This window comes from Acytostelium subglobosum, assembly GCF_000787575.1.
Source record: "Acytostelium subglobosum LB1 DNA, scaffold: scaffold12, whole genome shotgun sequence".
Lineage (NCBI taxonomy): Eukaryota > Evosea > Eumycetozoa > Acytosteliales > Acytosteliaceae > Acytostelium > Acytostelium subglobosum.
In genome coordinates, this window is record NW_012236521.1 from 316,257 (window position 1) to 339,529 (window position 23,273).

The 23,273-nt window shown below is 47.6% G+C and overlaps 6 protein-coding genes across 6 annotated transcripts; 4 read left to right on the forward strand and 2 right to left on the reverse strand.

Annotated features, from left to right (window-relative positions):
* Window positions 1–50: 50 nt before the first annotated feature.
* Window positions 51–12,044, forward strand: SAMD00019534_064140 (hypothetical protein; the record flags this gene model as incomplete). The annotated part of the gene is made up of 11 exons (XM_012898234.1): window positions 51–378; window positions 450–728; window positions 802–1,077; window positions 1,158–1,727; window positions 1,947–2,249; window positions 2,323–2,592; window positions 2,662–4,049; window positions 4,123–4,734; window positions 4,903–8,485; window positions 8,551–9,027; window positions 9,100–12,044. The coding sequence occupies 11 exons, from the start codon at window positions 51–53 to the stop codon at window positions 12,042–12,044; spliced, it is 11,031 nt and encodes a 3,676-aa protein (XP_012753688.1).
* A 174-nt stretch (window positions 12,045–12,218) lies between these two features.
* On the reverse strand, window positions 12,219–14,105 carry SAMD00019534_064150 (hypothetical protein; the record flags this gene model as incomplete). The annotated part of the gene is made up of 4 exons (XM_012898235.1): window positions 12,219–12,286; window positions 12,349–12,420; window positions 12,488–13,933; window positions 14,024–14,105. The coding sequence occupies 4 exons, from the start codon at window positions 14,103–14,105 to the stop codon at window positions 12,219–12,221; spliced, it is 1,668 nt and encodes a 555-aa protein (XP_012753689.1).
* Window positions 14,106–15,261: 1,156 nt separating this feature from the next.
* On the forward strand, window positions 15,262–16,322 carry SAMD00019534_064160 (hypothetical protein; the record flags this gene model as incomplete). Its single annotated transcript, XM_012898236.1, has 3 exons — window positions 15,262–15,330; window positions 15,438–15,597; window positions 15,724–16,322. Coding segments are annotated over 3 exons (828 nt in total), but the record flags the coding sequence as incomplete, so codon positions are not given.
* Window positions 16,323–16,616: 294 nt separating this feature from the next.
* Window positions 16,617–19,299, reverse strand: SAMD00019534_064170 (hypothetical protein; the record flags this gene model as incomplete). The annotated part of the gene is made up of 7 exons (XM_012898237.1): window positions 16,617–16,980; window positions 17,050–17,594; window positions 17,667–17,842; window positions 17,914–18,006; window positions 18,072–18,127; window positions 18,191–18,939; window positions 19,021–19,299. The coding sequence occupies 7 exons, from the start codon at window positions 19,297–19,299 to the stop codon at window positions 16,617–16,619; spliced, it is 2,262 nt and encodes a 753-aa protein (XP_012753691.1).
* A 673-nt stretch (window positions 19,300–19,972) lies between these two features.
* Window positions 19,973–20,887, forward strand: SAMD00019534_064180 (hypothetical protein; the record flags this gene model as incomplete). Its single annotated transcript, XM_012898238.1, has 1 exon — window positions 19,973–20,887. A coding segment is annotated over one exon (915 nt), but the record flags the coding sequence as incomplete, so codon positions are not given.
* An 899-nt stretch (window positions 20,888–21,786) lies between these two features.
* Window positions 21,787–22,461, forward strand: SAMD00019534_064190 (hypothetical protein; the record flags this gene model as incomplete). The annotated part of the gene is made up of 3 exons (XM_012898239.1): window positions 21,787–21,789; window positions 21,981–22,055; window positions 22,216–22,461. Coding segments are annotated over 3 exons (324 nt in total), but the record flags the coding sequence as incomplete, so codon positions are not given.
* Between the last annotated feature and the right edge of the window lie 812 nt (window positions 22,462–23,273).

The window sequence follows — 23,273 nt, forward strand, 5'->3', positions numbered from 1 at the left end:
GTGTACCGCCCCTCAACCTTTGCCGGAACCAGTCATTCTCGGTGAGCCCGATGACCGTCGTGGTCAACGGCCAGCCCGAGTATCCACCCAATGGCAACTTCAAGTTCATGTACACCGAGCCCATCATCACCGAGGTCACTCCATCATTGGGACTGACCCAGGGCACCACAACTCTCCAAATCAAGGGTCTCAGTCTACACACTGCCACTGGCGTCAGCATTGGCTTTGACTTCTACGACAACACACAATTCCAAATTGGCCTCTTTAGCACCATCACACTCTTGGCACGTCCACAAGCTGGACCCACCCAACCACTCGCAGTCTCAGTCACAGCTCACAGCTACCGATCCAACGCCGACAAGACATTCCAATATGTTGGTATGTTTGACCTATCATTGTTTGATTGATTGATCGTGCTTGTACTAACACTCCCACCCCACTACCTCCAGAACCAACAATATCTATACCATTGGGAATGGGATGGTCCATTGGTGGATATCAGGTGGGCGTCCAGATGGTGAATCCATTGTATCCACCAACTGTATTCATTGGCACACAACAATGTCCTATTACAACTGTGTTGCCAGCAGACCTTACTGGTAACGTCGGCTTCCAATGCACAGTTCCACAATACATGGCAATGGATGCTTCAGTCAAAGGTGTATTGCCAATCAGTTTCACAGTCAACAATCAACATTATGCCACGACCAAAACATACACCTACACTGGTAAGTGATCATATCATCACTGGAATCATTCCAATCACTCACTCACTAATTCATCCTCATATCATCACATTAGTGCCCAAGATTAACTCTGTGACTCCAAACTTTGGATGGGCTCAGGGTGGAACTGAGATTGAGATACAGGGTGATTTCATGTTGACAAGTGATCCAAATAGATTCGTGGTTCAGATTGGAACTCAGACATGTACCATCATACCTGGAGCATCGACTGCCACATCACTCAAGTGTATCACACCAACATGCGTCGGTCCAGTTAACCCGGCTGGTGAAAGACTCATCCTATTCATCGACGGACAAATATCCGAGAACTACATCTCATACTTCTACCAAAGTATGATTCATTCACTCAATCAATCATTATCACATGACTGACTAACATGGAATGATTCCACCCCACTCCCCTCATATTAGTCCCAACCTTTGACTTCAATCAAAAGTTTGGATATGCTAGTGTTGGAGCCAAGTTTACATTGACATTGCCAGTGAAGAATAATGCTAATGATCCATTGCCCATTGTTAGAATGATTGGTGTTGGTAACTGTGTGTGCACACCTCAGGTCACCAACGACGTGCTCGACTGTGTCGCGCCAAAATTAATTACAACAAACTCCATTACTGCTGTGGATTTGGAGTTGGAGTATCCCAATGGCATCAAGGTGCCATCGAGCAGCCAGTTCAGTCTGGTCGTTCCAACACTCGACGCGATAGAACCCAACCTTGGAGTGATGGCTGGTGGCTCCATCATCCAGCTCAAGGGCACCAACTTCATTCTAGGATCCGTTGTCGCCATCACTGTTGGCACAGTCACTGTCCCACCACCCAAGATCAACCAGATCTCTGACACGATCATCAGTTTCGAGCTGCCTCAAAGCATCAAATTCAACTCAATCGATCTCACCGACAAGTGCATCATCAATCTCAAGCTCAGCAACCAAGATGCATACTCTGCTCTCTCGACCGCCAAGGAGTTCTTCTACTATCGTATGTCAATCACTCACCCAAACAAATGATGGCTGGAATCATTCCAATCAATCACTCTATCATTCGATCACTCAATCAATCACACTTGGATTCATTCCCAACAATTAATCACACATTTGATCATTCAAACAATCACTCATGCACTCATATACTCAATCAATCACACTTGGAATCATTCCCATCAATCATACTAACAATCTCATATTAATAATAATGTAGAGCCAACTGTTGAGTCTGCTAATCCTAGCACAGTGATTAATGGTGGCGTGGTCGAACTTGATGGCCAATTCCTCAAGCACACTCAGTCTGTGATGGTGGCTACTGTTCCAGGACGTGATCCCGCATTCTCTGCAGCATGCACATCTGTTGAGTTGTTTGACATCACAATGGACTCATTCGATCTCAGTGGCAAAGTTCGTTGCCAACTCCCCACTATCCCCATTCTCGGATCATCCGAGCAACTACTCATCTATTCCATGATCGATGGCAAGCCATCCACCAAGCTAGCCATCACTATTGTTAGTATGTTGACTCAACTCTGATCGCCCCACCCCTCATACTAATACTCAATAACTGGAATCATTCCAATTAACAGACCCCGTTTTGGTATCGATCACACCTCCAGTTGGACTTAACAAGGGCACGACTAAGGTGGTAATCAAGGGTCAGTACTTGACCAAGGTTGATAAGCTCACTATTGGCGCCGAAGTCTATAACTTGGCCCAGATCGATGTGATCGATGATGCTACCATCGAGCTCGACGTCAAGGAGCCCGCTGCAGCCCTCGACATCACCAACCCATTCGCCGTCACAGCCAGTGCTGGCACGATCAATTCCAACAACGACAAGACCTTCCAATACAAAAGTAAGTGATCACGATCAGAGACCAAACCCCGGCCATTTACTAATCCGCTCATTCAATCACACATTGTAGCACCAACAATCACACTCACTCAAACACATGGATGGTCCATTGGAGATGGTATTGTGGACGTTACGATCGTAGACCCATTGTACCCACCAACTATATTGATTGGCGACTTGTTGTGTGTGCAACAGGGTGTGTTGCCAGTAGTCTACCTTGGCAACTACCAGGTCCAATGCAAGACCCCACCATACACCGCCACAGACGGCTCGACATCTGGTCCACGCCAAGTCAGCTTCATTGTTAATGGCCAACGCTACAACAGCCCCACTCCCTACAACTATGTCCTACCATCGATCACCGGTCTGAGCATGCCCAGCAGTGTGACCAATGGCGGTGCCAACATCGACATCGATGGTCTCAACTTCATGGCCCCTGTCGTAGTGTACGTTGGCGACACGGGCGTGCTGTGTGGCGCTCCCACCTTTGTGTCCAACATACTGATCACGTGTGACTTGCCCGCATTCCCAGCGGGCGCCACCACGATCCAGGTTGAGTGCAATGGTGTCAAGTCTAACAAGTTCCCATTCACCTACACTGGTGTGTCGGTCACCGACATCGAACCCAAGCACGGCGACAAGCTGAACCCCGGACCCGTAACCCTCAAGGTCACTGGAACAGGCTTTGGCGTGAACGCTGCCGCTGTCACCGTGACCATTGGTGGCCTCAACTGTCCCATCACTGCCATCATCAACACGGAAATCCAGTGCACCAAGCCCGTATCGCCAGTCACCAACAACGCTGCGCCGGTGGTCGTCACCCGCGGAGCGAGTACCTCGCAGGACGTCGTCAACTTCAACCTGCACGGACTCGAGTGTCTGGGCTATCCAAACGACCGCGCGCCCGTTCCCTGGTGGTTCTCATACAAGATCAGGAAGTCCGAGCACTTCCTGTACTACGACTCCAACAGCCAGGAGTTCGCGCTGCACCACGACATTGTCCTGGCGACCAACCACCTCCACGCGACATTCGAGCAGCACCTGTATGGATACTACTACCTATTCTACAATGATCAGCCAGACATCAGAGGTAGCAAGGGCAGCAAGGGCGGCTATGGCCACGCCAAGGGCTTCTTCATGTGGGAGCATGATGGCACGGGCATCCACGTGATCCACTCCAACCCGCAGTTCCCACGTGAGCTCGTCGGCGACGTCTATGACTTCACGGTACAAGGCTCCAACAACAACAACCAACACTTCTTCTGTTATAAGTTTGCACCGACTGGACTTGACCGTGTGGCCCTCTACGCACTGCGCAATCATGTCTTCTTCTATCCCCTCGACAACCTGCCAGTCCACCCACCACCTCCCGTTGGAGGCTTCAACTGGGGCAACTACCCCAACCTGGACAATCTGGTCAACATCAACAATGATGGTGCTATGAAGGCCCTCGCTGCTGTAGGTATTTCGATTGATTGATGAGCAAACTCGAAACCAGTTTGCTAACTCAAACTCCCTCCACACACAACAGGCATGCCTCGTTCAAAAGGCTTCGAGCAATATCTTGTTGAACTTCTGTTACTGGGTTGGTCCACAATTCACTATCAATGGAATGAATGCAAACTACTTCATGAAGACTAATATGAAGACTCCGCCAACTTATGTTGCCGGTCGCCAGGTACAGGTGACAGTGGCCGGCCATCCTCAAATCTTGGCCGTCGATCAATTCGTCGTGGACAACCCCAACAAGGTCAACACCTACGAGGGCATTGACATTTGGCAGGTGATCACCAATCACTACGGCCAGAGCATGTTTGTCCAGACCTGGACGTCCAAGGAGACCAAGTTGGACTCGGTGCCAAGCATTGCCAATGTGGAGGTTGTTCGTATCCCTCGCAACCTCGTCTTCAACATGGCTGGTGAGGACATGGAGGCATTCTTCCCGCACAAGAACGACCATTCCAAGATGGCTTACAGTCTCCTTGCCAAGACCACTAACGCTGGTGCCAACGACAACATGTTCTGTGTTGGTGATCTAAACCGTCACACTGGCCAAGGTAAGCGTGGTGGTGGAGCACTCTGTTTCCAACACGCTGGTCTCGTCTACCAATTCAATCGTTTCGTTCATGGATACTCAACATACGTAAGTCTCTCTCATTCTCACACTCAATCACTCGTACAATCACTCTGGAATAATTCCAGTCACTCAATAATCACTCACAACTCACTCAAACACTCAATCAATCACTGGAACTATTCCAATCACTCATCATTCAATCAATCAATTACTAACTCCAAACTCTCCAAACAGGGCTTTAACCTTCACAAGAACCAAGACTGGATGGCTGCCGATGGTGGCTTCATGACTTACTTGTCTGTGTTTGACCTTGTCACTCCTACCCGGGTACAATTCTCATCCAAGGTCAAGAGTTTGAATAATGCCGGCTATCCAAACTATTTGTCGCCTCTCGTTGCCAACGAGCGTCCACAAGAGAACGAAGGCTACGTCGTCTACGCTTCGCCAATCCAAATGCCAATCCAATTCACCATCCCGCCCACCGAAGCCTGGGCCAACCCCATCTACTTTGAGATCAAGGACAGCATCTGGGACACGGTCAACGCCCAGGAAGACACACTCAAGCGCCTGCCCGCCTACACCCAGAACGTGGCCGTCAACACGCTGTACCAGGTGGACAACATGAATTCGCTGCGCACGGTCGGTCCACAGAACACCATGGTCATCAGAACAATCCCCAGGACCAAGACATTCACCGCCGGCGCGACCACGATCAATCCCAGCGGTGGAACGCACGTCGACACTGTGACCACCTTCACCCCCATCAACCCCAACATCGTGCAATCCGCACAGGTGCTCAATCAGCTGCAGATAATGCCCGCCGTTAACGCGGGCCCGAACCAGCAAGCACTCAATAGGGCTGCCGCGCACCAGTTGGTCAACCCGCGAACTTACAACGAGTACGATGTGGAGACGATCGTCACGGTGGGCTTCGAGTCGTCGCCAAATGGCAACGTCAGTCCGCTGCTGGACATCCGCGCGCATGATGTGTGCGCCGTGTTCTACATCGCACACGATCCGGCTGTTGCCACCATCTGCACGCTGGTCGATCTGCAGAACGACATCAACCAGCCGTGTGTCCCCGCTGTCGCCCTGAGCAACCATCTCACCGCCACCGGCGCGCCCGCGCCACCCGTGTTCCCCAACGTCCGTGCCCCTCCCAACCCCGAGGTCATTGGACAGCGCGACTATGACGTCTTTGTCATCCCCACGTTCTTGTGCATCCGCCATGTGTTCAAACTGCGCACGGCCATCACCCCGCACCTGGGCGGCGTGGTCCTTCCCACGCTCTACCCGGTCGTGATCGACCCGTTGCACGTCAACAACCCATACGCCCAGGTACCCGACCACAAGATCATGGCCACCACCGTGGACTGCCTCGACGAGATCACCTACAACATCCTGATCGACGTGATTGGCGCTGAAAAGTTCGTCGGTGTGCCCACCTGGAAGCACGCGATTGTCCTGGCGCTGGCCAAGAAGATCAACGTCGACGAGATGGCCATGACCGCAGGCCTGCAAGTGTGCTTCGACTTTGGAAATGACATCGCGGGCGACTTGAACTCGTACGTCGGCGCCGACCCGTTCTACACACAGGCCAAGGTCGTTTGGGAGCTGATGAACGAGCTGCGTGTCACCGACCCGGCCTCGGTCTTCTCGTGGGACGCTGTGTTCTCGGCCTTCCTGAAGCTGCACCCGCTCGAGAACATACACTCCATCCCAGACTTCTTCATGAACAAGATGGGTGTGCCCATCTCTGCGCAGAACCTCAAGATCATGGTCGACGAGGGTGTCTTTGTTCCTCCACCCCCCAACGTCGTCGACAGGAAGCGTGCCGCTGCCATCTTTGGAGGCGGCGGTGGTATGCCATTCGTCCACTTCCTCAAGTTGGCCGCGAGACTCGGTGCTGGCCCTGCCCCAGCCCCAGCCCCAGCTCCAGCACCCGCACCAGGACCTCCTCGTCCTGGCAACCAACGTACATTCCCCACAGCCGTACAATTCCTCATTGACTATCCAGTTACCTTTGAGGGCGAGGCCGTTGCCGCATTGTCAGACCGCCAGATTGGTGTTCTGGACCAGGCTATGGCCAAGTGGGCAACATTCAACCACGTCAATCAAGCCGCACGTGTCCTTCTCTGGGACCAAGCACTCAAGACCAGCAACCAGGAGATCAAGTTCTTGGACGAGATCACACTCACATTGGGCCACGATGGCAGCTACCCCATGGCACTGTGCTACTCTAGCACTCACATTGAGTTGTGCTCGCCAATGTCCATAGTCACCGCCACCCTCACACTTGAGCGCATTGTCATCAACACCGCCCCTGCACAGACCCTGCTCATGGGCGACCTCTCGCTCTATTACTATGCGCGCCCGTCCACCTATGACGGACCTGTGATGGCTGGCGTCGATGGTCTGGCCATCGCCACAATCAATGGCCTACTTTGTGATATCCGCATGATCGCCTCTGACTCGTTCGTCCCCGACAATGCCGTGCTCAACAGCTTGTGCCCACAACAATCTGGCGTGGTTGCCAATGTATCGGCCACGGCTGGTACCACCCAGGGTGGCGACACCCTCGTCGTCACTGGCTACCGCTTCACCGGAGGCATGGCCGTGCTCATTGGCGACGTGCCCTGCACTACCACCACCCTAGTCTCACCAAACGAACTCGACTGTGTTGTGCCCCCTGGCGCAGGCCGCGATCACCCCGTCAACATACTCACATCGGCCAGAGGCAAGGAAGCCACCGGTTTCTACTACTCATACAACCGCCCTGTTCTCGGACAAATAATGCCAGGCGCTCTGGTCAGCACATCAGGCGCAATGATCACATTGCTCGGCAGCAACTTTGGAGTGGACGTGGCCAATGTCACGGTGACGATCGACAATGACCGTCCTTGTGTGCCACTCCAACTCATCTCGCACGAAGAGATCCGATGCCAGGCCCCACCAGCGGTCGGCGCCTTCCACTTTGTCAAGGTCACCGTCGCAGGCCAGTCATCACGACTCGGTGTGCAGCACCTCTTCACCGATCGCTACCTCACCGCACCCGCCAGCATCACCTCGATCAGTCCCATTGCGAGCCAGGGTGGTCTCCTCCTCAATGTCACCGGTCTCAACTTTGGCAACGATGCAGCCAGCCTCACTCAGCTCACAATCAATGAAAAGTCATGTGATGTTATTGTGGCCCAGTCCACGCCCACAAGCATCATGGCCAAGATACCATTTGGCGTACACCCTGGCACTGTGTCGGTGAATATCGCCGGCCTTGCTGGCGAGCCCTTCTCCGCATTCCAGCACTCTACGCCATTCCTCAACACAGCCAACATCACACTGCCTACAACTGGTGGCGTCATCCAACTCAATGGAGGTTCATGGCCCATCTCGCCCAGCGCCATCGACTATGTACGTTTGAACGCAACATTCGACATCCAGTGTGTGCCATTCGTCACGTTCCTCGAGTGTACAGTGCCACCTGGTGTGGGCCGCAATGGACAGCTCACGACATCAGTATTCCAACAGGTCATCAACACTCCAGTGGTGATATCATACCGCACGCCAACCATTCAGTCGATCAGTATCGCTAGCAGTGGTGTCACTATCCGCGGAACTGAGTTCGCGCCCAATGGACTAACGATCAACAGTGCCACAACATACGTATCATTGCTCGACTCGAACAAGGTCGAAGTTGGACGTTGTCCCACCACATACTTTATCGATCAGACCACGATAATTTGTCCAGACCTCCCCGCCAGCAACGTTGACTACATCAAGGTCGTCATTGGATCACAGCCATCCAATGCCTACTTTGTTGGTATGTATTCTAACACTCTCCTGGAATCATTCCAAACACTAACTCACACTCAATCAATCAAATAGACTCCGCGATCTCTGGAACAGTGTACATTGATTTGGATCAGAGTGCTACTTACAATGCCGGTGATACCCTGCTTGTTGGCGCAACAGTCAGCCTGAAGAACTCAGCTGGCACCGTCCTCAAGTCGGTTGTGACAACATCCACTGGCATCTTTGAGTTCCAGTTCTTGGCGCCAGGCAACTACTCGGTCAGCATCACCACCCCAGCCACCCATTTCGCTCCAATTACTTCATACAACTTTGTTGTTGTATCTGGTACATACACTGCCACCTTCTCAACATTGATCAAGAATCAGTATGGATGTGATGCAAGAATGACCTCCAACACAGGCTACGTGCTCAACCTCCAATACGGCAGCTTCGACCTCACCAAGTATGGTTGGTGCAACACCGTCACTCCATGCCTTGCCCCATCACAAATCACAATGATACAAGATTGTGGATACCAAATCAATGGAACAATCATTACAATCTTCTACAGTAAGTACTCCTGGGATCATTCCATCCAATCCCATAAACTAACACTTACCCCACACACTCAATCAAACTCAGAGCAACAACTCAGATTCGACCTGTTCAATGATGTCAATGTCAATGGTATACATGATATATTGGACACGGGTATGGCTGCTGGATCAGTGTCAATCACTGTCAAGACTCAGGTGGCAGGATATGGTGTTGTTTCCAGGACATTGGTCTCGGCTGTCCCAGGCGATTGGATGACTTTTACCGTTCCACTGGGCAAAGCTGACATCACCGTCACACCACTGGCCTCAACCCTATTCGTCTCGATGAAGAATAGCATGTCCTACACATTCACCACCGTCAGTCAATCGATCGCAGACAACCTCTCCTTCTACATTTGGAACAACACACTGTTGTCGCCAGTCACCTTCTATGACAAGCCCAACCGTGTTGGAGCATCCCTCACTCTGCCCGTCGGCATCTTCGACTCGTCCATGCTCACAAACGTCGGCTGGCTCAACCGTGTCCAGTCCTTCCTCCCCTGCACACGTTGTCGCGTGGCTATCCAAGTGAATGGCACCTACACTAACGTGGCCAACACCAACGGCGCACCAGTTGTGATCAATATGCCAGCTCCAGCAGTGAGTGTCCGTGTGGATATTGCCGACATAGACATGGTCAAGGCCTACAGCGCCACTCCACTGTCCAACTTGGGCCAGGTCATCACCTTCCGCCACTCATACCTCTTTGAGCAACCTCAGTTCAAGTCCAACAACGCCTTAGTCACCTGCACATACAACGCTGCCACCTTGATGACATCGTGTACCATCCCAGCCGGATATGGTGCCATCCAATTCGTCGTAGTTTGGCGCGGACTCACAATGTACTCGTACTACACACTCAACTACGCACGCACTTCGCTCAGCGGCTACGTCTACCTCGACACAAACTTCAACAACTTCAAGGACCCAGCAGAGGCCATCATGGCGGGCATCACCGTCAAGTTGTTGCCAGGCACCTTGACAGCTGTGACCGACACGACTGGTAAGTTCACCTTCATGGATGTCGTTGCTGGCACGTTCAATGTGCAGCCACAGCCAGCCGCAACCCACATCAGACCAGTAGACATACCAGTCACACTCAACGCAGCCAACGGATTCACTGCTGCCAATGTCAACGCTGGCCTTGTCCTCAAGAACACATTTGGATGTCTTGGATCTGTCCTGGTCAATGGACGCGCATTTAACTTCCAATGGGGCCAGTTCAACCTTCAGTGGTACAAGCTGTGCGACACCACTCAGGGTTGCACTATGACCTCACTCACCGTCGCCCAGCCATGTGAGGCACTGCCAACAACAGTTTCCCCATACTACTTCACCGTGCAGTACAAGAACCGTTTGTCCATCGACATCTTCAACGACACCAATGCCAACGGAGTCAAAGATACCAATGAGGTCAATGTCGTTGCACTCAACTCTTCCAAGATGATTCTCGACTTGGTCGGAGTTGCTGGTGCCGTAAACACATTCACAATCACCGGCCAGAGTGTGTTTACCTACAACGTCCCCACCGACTTCACGCTCAGAACTGTACCACCAACTGGCTACACAGCGACCGTCGCCGTCAAGGTGTTCAAGATCGCAGTCACAACCGCCACAACCGTTGCGATCAAGGTTCCCATGCTCAACACACTGGTGCCAACAGTCACATTCTGGGATGCGCCAACACTCAAGGGCAGTGCGATCAATATACCAATGGGAAGATGGAACAATATCTACCTCACCAACCTCGGCTGGAACGATAAGATCAGGTCGTTCCAAGCCCCCAACACATTGGCCGTAGGATTGTCCGACGATACATTGATTACCACTCCTCTCACACTCTATCCCAACCTAGCTGGAGCGATTGTTGAGTTGGCCACTTCCAACACATCTCAAGTTGAGGTCATTCTCAAGTCCATGTTCACAGGCATCTCAGGCATCCCCACTGGTGGAGGCTCCATCGCCATCACCAAGCAGTATCCATACTACTTCCCTCAGCCAGTCTTCAAGCTCAATGGAGTCGCCCTGGTATGCACAGCGAGTGCCTGCACAATTCCCGCTGGTATTGGAAGAGCCATGATCACGGCAGTCTGGAACGGACTGACCCTGTATCCATACTTTGAAATCACCTACGCCAATCCATCACTGGGCTATCTCGACAAATCACTTTCCCAGCTGGGTGGCGCGGAACTGATCCTCATCGGATCCAACTTCCCCTCGACTCCCGCCCTGGCGGCCAACTCTACAATTAAGGTCGATGGCCAGCCATGCCAAGCACTCACATGGATCAGCACCACCAAGATCATCTGTATCACATCGCCCATCACACCAACGACGGTAAACGGCAAGGTTGACTTTTACATTGGCAACCTGCCCATGGTCACTGGCACTTTCTTGTACAAAACAGTCAAGTGTCGCGGTGCCCAGTTCTTCCCCAGCCTGAGCTTTGGAGGCACGCCACAGACCGTACCGTATGGCACCAACAACCTTGTGCCCGCAACAGCCTTCCAATCAATGCAGTGCTCTTGGTTCTGTTTCTGCCAGGTGCAATCACCCGACCCCAACTGGAACAAGAACTACAACTCCTACAACTTTAACTCTGGACACTCTGCCACAGCCGCACAGATCAAGGTGTCTGTTGGTTACGCCAAGTGTAACACAGCCTATTTCTCCGATGTCAGTGGCAATCTGTTGAGACTTGAGCTGCCGCTCAAGACACACGACCTGGCCGCAGTGGGCTGGGCCAACAGAATCGCCAAGTTCACAGACAACAACAACATTGGTTGTAAGGTGACAGTATATGTTGGAACATCAACGACTGGAATCACATTGCTCTCTGGCGTGGACTTTGCCAACTTCCCAACCTACTACCAAAAGATCACACGTGTCAAGGTTGAAGACTATCCCGACCTTGGAGGTGAGAATGTCACTCCATGGTCATCATCGCCAAACCTCAACCAAATGGGATCAGGAAACTATGTCAATCGTTAAGGCCATACAACGCTATCCCATCTTACAACAAGATAATAATAAACATTAATATATATATAAATACACAAGACTGATTGCTTGGATTAATAAATAAATAAATAGTTGGGTATGTGTTTATTGTGATCACCTTGGGAGCACATCTTGATGGTGATTCATCAGACACTAGTTGGTCGCTTATTGAACGAAAGCCAAGACCAAGAAGGTGAGGACGGCAACGATGATCTTGCTGACTTGAGCAGTGTCTGAGAGTGATTGATTGATGGGTTAGAGGTTGTCAAGTGAGAGTGATAAAAGAACAACTTACTGGCATCGTTGGTGGTGGTACCTTGACCAGAGACTCCAGTGGTTGAGGATCTTGGTGGGAGCGTACCTCCGGCTATAAATGATTAAAGGTAAAGGGCAAAGAGAGGTTAGCATATTGATGCCAGGTAGGCATGACTTACCAATCGAAGTATCGATAGAAGGATGGATTAAGGTATCAAAGGAAGGATGGGAGGTAGATGGAAGGTAGATTGATAACAAACCAGCTGAGGTTGCGCCAGTGGTGGTGACTGAGGCAGAGGTGGCAGCGGCAGTGGTGGAAGCCGAGGCGGTGGTGGCTGAGGCGGTGGTGGAGCCGGTGGTGACTGAGGCAGTGGTGCCGGTGGTGACAGCAACGCCGGTGACTGAGGCGGTGGTCGAGGCAGAGCCAGAGGTGATTGAGGCTGTGGAGGCTGAGGCGGTGGTTGAGGCTGAAGCGGTGGTGACCGAGGCGGTGGTGGCTGAGGCAGTGGTGGATGAGCCAGAGGTGGTTGGGGCTGAGACGGCTGGGCTGGACAAACAGGTCAAGTCGACGTTGATGTCGAGGACGTTGCTTGGGGTGTACTTGGTGGTGTCGTCACGGGTGACAGTGTAGTTCAACCATGAGGAGAGACCGTTGTTGCTGTTCTTGCCGTTGGCTCCAATGCCCATCTGCAGTGGCATGGCGAAGTCAGAGACGATGTTGACACGGTTACCGTTGACGTTGCATGTGGACTTGGTGGTGTCGACATCGTAGAGGGTCCAGAGCGATGAGTCGAGTGGTCCCTTTGGGAAGTAGATGCTTGGGTCCAACTCCATCTTCATTGAACGGAAGTAGTCGTTGTTGGGTAAGTAGGTGAGGTCACAGGACATTCTTGGGGTGGTTTGGCCGACTGGGGTGAGGTCACCAGTGAGACGGATGTCACCGTTCTGCTGGACCTGGAGCTTGCCAGAGTCGTTGATGAAGTCCCACTTGTTGTTTCCGCTGAATGGTGTCATGTCGTCGGAGGTGATGTAGAGCGATTGGCCTCCCTGGTAGCCTGGAGCGGCGGTCATCTTGTAGGTCTGGGACATGCAGTCAGCGCAGCAAAGGTCAATGTTGATGTCAACGACTCCTGAACCAACCTGGTTGCCGTCCTTGTCGATGATGGTGTACTCCATCCATCCAGAGACACCGTCGTTAATGTTCTTTCCGTTGGCACCCAAACCAGCCTGGAGTGGCATGGACATGTACTCGGACAACTTGATGGTCATTCCCTCGGCGGCACCGCGACCCTCAATCTTGGAGACGGCTGGGTCGATGCGGTAGTACTGGAACTTGGAGGTGTCGATTGGGCCGGCTGGGACGTAGGCCTCTGGCTTCAACTCCTTCTTTGGCTCGAATGATCCGTCGGCTCTGTAGGCAGCGAGACGGAGCTCAAAGTATGGGTCGGATCCGGTAGTTGGGACAAGTGTTCCAGAGCAGGTAATCTTCTCGTTGTTGTTCATGCAGACGGCACGGTGACCCAAGAAGTCAAACTTGTTGTGTCCAGCAGAGATGGCATTGTTGAAGGTCAAGGCATTTCCTCCCAAAGTTGGTCCGTATTGGTCAAGCAAGGCCTCCTTGGCATCTATTTGTTATTTGATTGAATGAGTGATGTTAGACAAGTCCAAGACCAAGGATAAGGCATGTAGTGCCAGCCATTTGTTTTGATACATACTGTAGACGTGACAATCCTTGTCAAAAGCGTACACTGACGCAATGCTCAAAAGAGAGAGCAGAATGATGAAGTTAAGCTTCATTGTTGTTGGAGTGATGGTAATGTTGGTGTTGTTGATGATAATATAAGAGGTGTAATGAAAGGGATACTGATACTAAGCTAATTATATATTAATTTAGTTAACAAGTAAGTTGTTGTTTGAGTGAATGAATTGAAAGACAAGTCCTGTCTTTTATAATAGAATGGATACTAAGAAGGACTTGCACTTGCATTTACGATGACATGTCATGTCATGTTGGAACCACATTCACTCATTCAATGGTAGTATGGTCGTATACTCTATACCCTTGCATGCCAGCTAGCTACCTACCTAGCTTGCTTGTGAGTTGGCATTAATCCGTCATCCGTCATCCTTCATCCTTCATCTCAACCACTACCACTACCACTTCTCACTCCCATCCATCCACCAACCCACCATGTCCTATATCCATTCTTCTTCACATGAATGCCATGTCATGTGTCATTGCCATTGTATGTGTGTGAGTGTGTATTGTATATAAGTTCTGTTATAATATTGAGATAGGAGTGTGTATGATGATGAGTAGTGAGACATACTCATACATCCACCTCGATTTAGACGGTTCAACTACTAATATGGCATATGTGCTTTTATATATATATGTATTGTGTATTGTATCCAGCTCATCCAATACACACATACACACACATGTACAACAACAACATATTATCTGCAGATAATAATCGATTGTTAGTGTGTTGTGTGTGTGTTTGAATGAAGAGTGTGGTTGCGTGTGAACTTGAACTTGAGTTGGAAGAGTCAGACTTGTTGTTTTGAAAGGTGTGAGTGGGGTTTTGTGTGCAAAGGGTGTTCGGCCTTCTGTTGGCCCACCATATGATCAGAAGCAAATATTGAAATTTCGTTACCAAAGTCGTTTTAGTGATCTAAAACAGAGCCTCTTTGTTTGATTTGGGGCCATTATTTGACGGTTCCCTCTGTTTTCCTTCTCTAAACAAACAAAGATACCTCGACAGGTCCTCGACCAACTAACTCAAAATGATCACTTTGATCAATGAATCATCAGTCTACCTACTACTACTTACAACTATTATTACTACATAATATAATATAATATAATAAGATGTCATCAAACAACTACCAAGCAATTACACTTGGCCTCACCTTTGTATTGTTGTTGACATGTGGTGTTGTCATGCCCAACTACCAAGTTCAAGCTGTTCCAGTGAACCCACCCTTCTCTCTAACATCTGCCTTTGAGTTATTGATGGTACATTGATCATGATTCCACTGATTCACTATCATCATTGTGATCAACTTCAACTTTACACTTGGCTAACACATTACCTACCTTACATCTTCCATCTCTTTTTAAAGTATTCATACTCTGCATACTGCCCATTGAAGGAGGTGTCCAATTGGACTTGTGCCTATTGCAACACACAGTACACACCAGCTGGAGGTCTAGAGATTGTATCCACATTCGATCATGTATTCTCAAACACCTTCGGATACATTGGAATAACTGATAACACAAGTAATATCCCGTGACTGCCTGCCTGAGTGATTAATCAATCACTCGTCCATCCAAAGACCAATCACTCACATCCATCCTTCCCATCATTCCATCTTCCATCTCCATTGCATTTGATTGATTGATCAAACACAGTTGTGATGGCATTCAGAGGAACTCAAGGCCCAGACTTGAGAAACTGGATCACCAATCTTAACTTCCCACAGGTGTCACCATACCCAGCTGACCCATCTGCAATGGTCCATCGTGGATTCTTGGCCGCCTACAATCATGTCCAGAAGGCCACTCACGAGGGTCTGATCCTCGCTCAACAAAAGTGTCCACACTGCACTAGATTCGTGGCCACTGGACACTCCCTTGGTGGCGCCCTCGCCATCTTGGCCGTGGCCGATGTCTACCCAAGCATTATCAGCTTGCCACTCGAGATGTACACATACGGCTCGCCCAGAGTCGGCAACCCAGCCTTTAACGAGTACTTTGAGTCTACTGCCCTACAATCAATCTGGCGTGTGGTCAACTACCACGACATCGTGCCACATCTGCCAACCAAGGAGATGGGCTTCCATCACCTGCCCACCGAGGTCTGGATCAAGTCGCCCTCCAACCACACTGAGTACGTTATCTGCAATGGCTCTGGTGAGGACCCTCACTGCTCTGACCACGCCATCGTTGCCCTGAGCATCCCAGAGCACTTGGACTACCTCGGAATCGAGAAGCAATACTGCTAAACACCATGTAGTAGCATCACATCACATTCATCCATCGACCGACCGATCGTTCGATCATCCATTCATTCATTCTCCTCCATTCATTCACCTCACCAACCATGCCCGATGCATGCAGTAATGTTCGTCCGACGACACGACAATCCCAACCCTCCCTTTCCATCCCCTATCCCCTATCATTACTCCCTTTGATTAAAGACAATCCATTGGGATACATATATACAATGTGAGAGCATCGAGTCTCCCATCATCCTTTATATACACACATGGACTATCATCCATCATCCTTCCATTCAATCAATATACAGTTGTTGGCTTAAAGATGAACTTGAATCGCTTGTTGGAGACGGACGCCTGCGGGATCTTGGCCTCAAAGAACTTCTTGCTGGGCTCGGGATTGTCTGGCAGATCAAACATGATGTCGGTGTTGATGCTCGAGTCTTGTTCCTCCTGATTCTTTATGCCCTTGTCTTGCAGGAACTTGATTACATCTGGATCGACTTCTTCTTGGCAAGACAACGAATTGAATGTTGCCAACAGTATGGCCAACTGATTCAACCGCAGTGATGGACACACCTCCTTCCTCACAGCCTCCTCCTTCAACGAGTTCTTATCCACAATCATCACGTCCAACAATTGATTGATCACAGACATCTCAATCCTTTTTGATTGGAAGGGAGGGAGTATTAGTATAACATGTTGGATTGAATGAGTGATGCGTAGGACTTACTTGAAGTAATAGAAGTAGTTCTGCTTCTTGTTCTCTTGGATCCATTGTGCGAGGGAGGATAGCAATAGTTTGAGATTGATTGCGCAGGTGGAGTTGGAATGAACAGTGTCCATGAGGAAGAGGTTGCAGAAGAAGCCAGAGGTGTAGTAGAAGATCTGTTTGAAGATGTTGGGCCAGAGCGAGGAGAATGGCACACGCTTCTCGAGGAAGTCAAGCGTGCCGCGAAGGTAGTTCAGGTAGAGATCGGTCTGCACAAAGTTCTTGTCGCTGATAACCTCGACGATCTTGTTGAGCACAGTGTCCAACTCGGCGTGCATCTTCCTCCACAGCAGACGCCAGAACTGTTTTTGGTTCGCCTGCAACTTGTTCATGAACAACTTGATGTTCTGGGCCTCAGTGTTGGTGGCCAAATCACTCGTAGGCGATCGCTCATCATCTCTCTTCTTGGCATTGGCACGAAGGTTGTACGAGCAGTCCAACAAGTAATGCAAGCCATAAGATGTTGATAGCCAATAGCATGAAGTCTCTTTGTCCATGTTCTCCATCTTCATTATTTGATTGATTGATTGATGGTTAGTCGTTTGATTGTATGAGTTGGCATTGGCGTGGTTACTTACCGATCCAAGGTAATCGAATGACTTTAGTATGTTCTCCAGACAGATGTGATTATGTGGAGAGAAGTCCTTCCATTCAAACAGACACTTGTATACAATGATTGATGATAATGGAATGCCTTGGGAATACTCTGGTCTCTTATATAATATCATCTCCTCGTTGAGGAATTTAAGACGTTCTACATTAATGATCATCATGTTAGTCAATCAAGTTGCACCTCAGATTCATCCATCAATCATTCACACTTACCATCACCAGTTCTGGAGAATAGGACAGAGTTGAGAGGTAGGTCTGCTTCGTTAAGCCTATCAGTCAACATTGTTCTGTTCTCATTTTCCTCTTCTGAATGATGTGGAATAAGATTAGTCATCTGACGAGGATGATGGAATGAATGAAGTTATACATACTCTTATCTTGAGATGGTGCAGCAATTGAATGTCTCCTTCTGGAAAAGAATCCATGACTACATCAATAAGTTAGTATACTTCCAGTCCAGATCCAATGCAATCCATGAATATATACATACTCTTTGTGAATGCTGGTTATTAACCTGTCGCCACCCTTCTTCTTGGCTTGCTTCTGTTGTTTCTTGGACATGCCATGGTCATCGGTAGACATGCGTCGCTCTGGCATTGGGGAGTTGGGCGGAATCGGTGAATTGATAGGGGACACATCAAAGGGATTGGAGGATGTCGGTAGGTTCTCAGCAGAGTTGCCTCTAAGTGGGCTGGGCAATGGTGCCGACATGGACGAGACAGTAATGCTTGGAGGCACTTGTACATTGCCTGTAGTGGTCTCTTGGGTGTGAGTGGACCTGGTGGATGGCGGCGAGATGAAGTCCGTCTTCTTCTCCTCTCGCGTGAGGTGGTTGGAAGCCGGGGCCTCGGACTCAAAGTTGAACTCGAACGGGTCGTCATGCAGCGGATCCTTTGACTCTTGAATGTTTGAGAAGCTGACGTCGGACATCTGATCGCTGGACACCGTGGACACGGAGTTCCTGCGGTCTGAGCTCAATATGTTGCTCGACAGCTCGAGACTACCGCCCGAGTTACTCATCGACTCCAACTCCTTCTGAGATGCACTTAAGTTGCCTCCTCCATCGGTTATACCAGGTTGTGCCGATGCGTAGAACTCAATATAAGGATTGAACTTATCATTATCAATACCCTTCATTGTCGAAGAGTACTGTCTTGACTTTGTATTATCATCCTTATTAACAATCAATGCAAGATCAATCTGCAACACTGCAATCTTTACAGCTCTCTTCTTCTCTATCTGTTTAACATTTGATTGATTGAATGATTGATTAGATTGATGTCTTTGAATGATTGAATGAATGAATGTACATAGTATTACCTTCTTCAAATAGACTATTAGACGCTTTGAGGCTAGGTCATCGTGACCGGACTCCTTCTTAAAGTTACATGGTATCTTGAAGATGATGTTTGGATGTAGTTCACCATTGGTTATAGACAATAGAGGTGATGCACCACTATGATCTCCACGTCTCCATGCTATCTCGAATTGAGTACCAGGTGTAATAGGTTCTCCCTGTAAACTTGATATCGAATCAACCTTCACCAAAACAGTGAAAGGATGTACATTCTTTCTATTTCTCTTTGCCAATAACTTCATCACTTTCTTCTTCCACTCTTCTCTTCACTTCACTTCAATCAATCAAATAATTAATTAAATAAATAAATAAATAAATAATAATATATATGTATCTCTCTATTTAATATAATATATATGTAGATTAGACATGAGACTACAGTCTGTAGTCATCGGTTAGTTGGACCTCTACCAACTTGTAACCCAATGTATGAATTGACATTGAATTAGGGCCTTCAACTACCACTTAACACATGTATGTACACACACAAACACACATAGTTTCAAGTATCTATCTTCAAAGTAAAGAAGGAAAGTAGTTGACAAGCATCTGAATGATCCTAATAAACAATTACTTGCCTTTTTAGGAAATGCCCAGGGTTTACACACTAGTCATAATGTAGTCTAGTCGTGTGGGGGGTTCTTTCCAATTCCGGAGCTCAAAGCAAACTTCTTCATGTGTGTGTGGCATCGATGAATGGCAAAGAGAAGGCGTCTGTTTGTGTGTGAGTTGATGCATCTTAACAAGTTCTATAACTCTCTAGAGTAAAGCATGCATGCTAGAGGGATACCCTTTACGCGTTTTACTTCGAGAGGACACCGGAAGATATTGAAGGGTATTCTAAATATATCTTAAACAACTATATATTTAGTGATAATCGGATCAACATTTATTCATCACATTTCAAACAAATACAATCAATCAAACAAACATACAAACATACAAACAAATATATATACACATACAACAAATTATAATATAAGAATGACTTCAAGAATAGTATCCAGAGTTGCAAAAGGAATAGATACATCGGATGGAGATGGAGTAAATTTGAAGAGAGTTATTGGTGGACCAGTGGAGAGAGTGGATCCTTTTATAATGATGGATGAGATAGAGAGTGACGATTCGAATGATTATATGGCAGGATTCCCAGATCATCCTCATAGAGGCTTCGAAACAGTGACATACGTGTTGGCAGGATCAATGGAACATAGAGATCATAAAGGAAATCATGGCATACTGGTGCCAGGCAGTGTACAATGGATGACGGCTGGACGTGGAATCATACACTCAGAGATGCCCAAGATGGAGGAGGGCTTGATGCATGGCTTCCAGATTTGGGTCAACCTGCCAGCCAAGGACAAGATGGTTGAGCCCCGCTACCAAGACATCTCGCCAGACAAGGTGCCCATCGTCGAGGACTCTAATGGAAACAAGATAAAGGTGTTGGCTGGATGCTACAAGAAGGTGACTGGACCAGTTGAAGGCGTTGTAACCTCGCCCCTGCTACTCGACGTGGAAATTGCACCGGGTGCAACATTCATTGAAGAGATACCAGTTGGCCACTCATCATTCGCCTATGTGTTTGAGGGTTCTGGAAAGTTTGGCCCTGCCGACAATCAGAAGGAGGTGAACAAATCACATATTGCACTACTTGATGGATCGAATGGACAGACTCAAATCGAAGTGACATCAGAGAAGGGATGTCGATTCCTGCTCGCAGCTGGCAAACCAATCAACGAGCCTATTGCCCAACGTGGACCATTCGTCATGAACACCAAAGAAGAGATCTATCAAGCCATCTCTGATTACCAAAATGGATTGTTCTAATACTGGTTTACATTAAATTTAAATGTACATAATAATAATAAATAGATTATTTAATTATTTAATTTATCAATCAAACATTTATATTATTATTTATTTTTAGTTGGGATCTGATTATCGATATTGATGGGGGATAATTGTTTGATTGATGGGCTTTAGAGTGCCAGGACTAATTCCTGACATCTATTCTCTTCGTACAACCATCTCGATCACATTCAAGACTTGCTTGGATATCCACAGCATCCAATGTTTTCCTTAATCCTTTCTCTATTTTCTTAAAAGCATTCTTTATACTCTTGCCAATACCAGCCTCAACACTACCAGTGATAAAGAGGAATACTAATAACAAAGCCAATATTTGATTCTTGTTCATTCTATAATAAAAAAAGAGAATAGGAAAAGAAATTATTAAACATTAGTTATTGATGAATAATAATTATATTAATTACTTTTACTTACTTGATTCAATAGTTGGAATATATCTTTGATTGATTAATTGATTGATTGTTTGTTTGTTTGATTGATTGATTGACCCAATAATTAGTTTCTTAAATACATTACTTTCCAGCTTTGGTTATTTAAGTATTTGATACTTCAGATAAAAGTCTCCACTTATATTAAGAAGTAGTAAAGTGTCGAGTCATCAGAACTCTGAATATAGTTAGAATAATATATATTTTACCTTATCTAGATACTTCTAGTATTCCACATTCGTGAAGTTGTCAACCTGTGCTTATAAGTTGTAAAGGTAGGGAGTCGAACTTCATGATCATTATGCAAAATTGATTTCTTTTATTTTTTTGCAATTAATTGGGTGTGGAAGACGGAGAGGCGATGGATACTTGGTCAACTCGTGATACATTGAGAACACCCTTTTCGAATACTCGCACAACAACGACACAATGGTATGTGTGTCAATCGACTAGATTCATTGACCATCCGATCAATCCAATCAATGATGTAGACTAACATCAATCCCACCATCCAATCCAATCTCAATGAATGAATGAACGAACGAACGAATCAACGATCAATCACATTGTCAATCAATCAATCATATTGTCAATCAATCGAACGATGAAATCACTCAATCTAGCCTCCCAAAGCTGCTGCTAAGGCCTCAAAGCCACAAGCTTCAAAGTCCAAGTCCTCCGGCGGAGCTGGAAGAAAGGTATGTGTTTCAAACTCTTGTTCTCACCTCATTGTCAACAGAGCAGCAGCAGCAGAGCGACAGATGCAGCAGCAACAAGTCAATGAGTGGTGAATCACACAGACAACAGATATCTAACAGACAGCATCGCGATATCATTCAATCATTCAATCATCATTAGAAATGGTCCAAGGGAAAGTCCAGAGAGAAGTTGAACAACATGGTTCTCTTTGACAAGGAGACCTACAACAAGATCAACAAGGAGTTGCCAACTTCCAAGGTCATCACCATTGCCACCGTCTCTGACAAGTACAAATGCAACGGTTCTTTGGCTCGCCGTGTCCTCAGAGACTTCGCCGCTAAGGGTCTCATCAAGAAGGTCATCTACGGACATGGTTCCGGTGTCTTCACCAAGACTGCCACTGCCTAAACGATGTCTCCTCTCATTGGTGTGTCGCGCGATATAATAAACCCCCCTTAGTAACTAAAATCTGGCTGGGCATTGATGGTAGTTGTTTGGTTGGCAGGGGATGCGTTGGGTTGGCGCACTATGGCCATAGTAATTGTTTGTTTTATATAGTGTAAATGGCCTTGGAATTAATAATAATACTTGGTCATTTTATGGTAAGATCGGGATTGATTCTATTATCAATTATACTATTGGCGATTTTAAATAGACATCTCATACTTATAAAGCCATGGAATATGATTTCGTTGACATGTTTATCTTCTTCATTGTTCAGATGTCCCTTTAGTTCCTCATTAACCTTTGTATAAAGGGTCTGATAATCCTTCTGGGCAGCCTCAACTTTCTCCTTGTCTTCATTTAGTTTGTCAAGTGGAATAGTAGGTAAACTCAACAAGTAGATTGTTGTCTCATTACATAATGTAGTACCTTTTTCAAATGATTCAATATACTGATCAAGTGTATCTTTGGACAAGTCACCAGTTGGCTTTAGTTCCTTCAAATTCATTTGGTTAGTCCTACAGTCTTCAACTGTAAGACAGAACCATCCAATAATATTATCCATATTAAGTAAGGATGAGTAATTATCTATTATCTCTTTGTTATTATATAATATATTGAAAGAATGATTGGATGATTATGAATTGGTTCACTCACCTCACATTAATAATCCTCCAAAGGTATTGGTACCAACCCAAATCAGGAAATGAATACCTTATTATGGTATAGATGTACTAATTAAGAGATAACGAATTAATGTATGAAAGAATGAA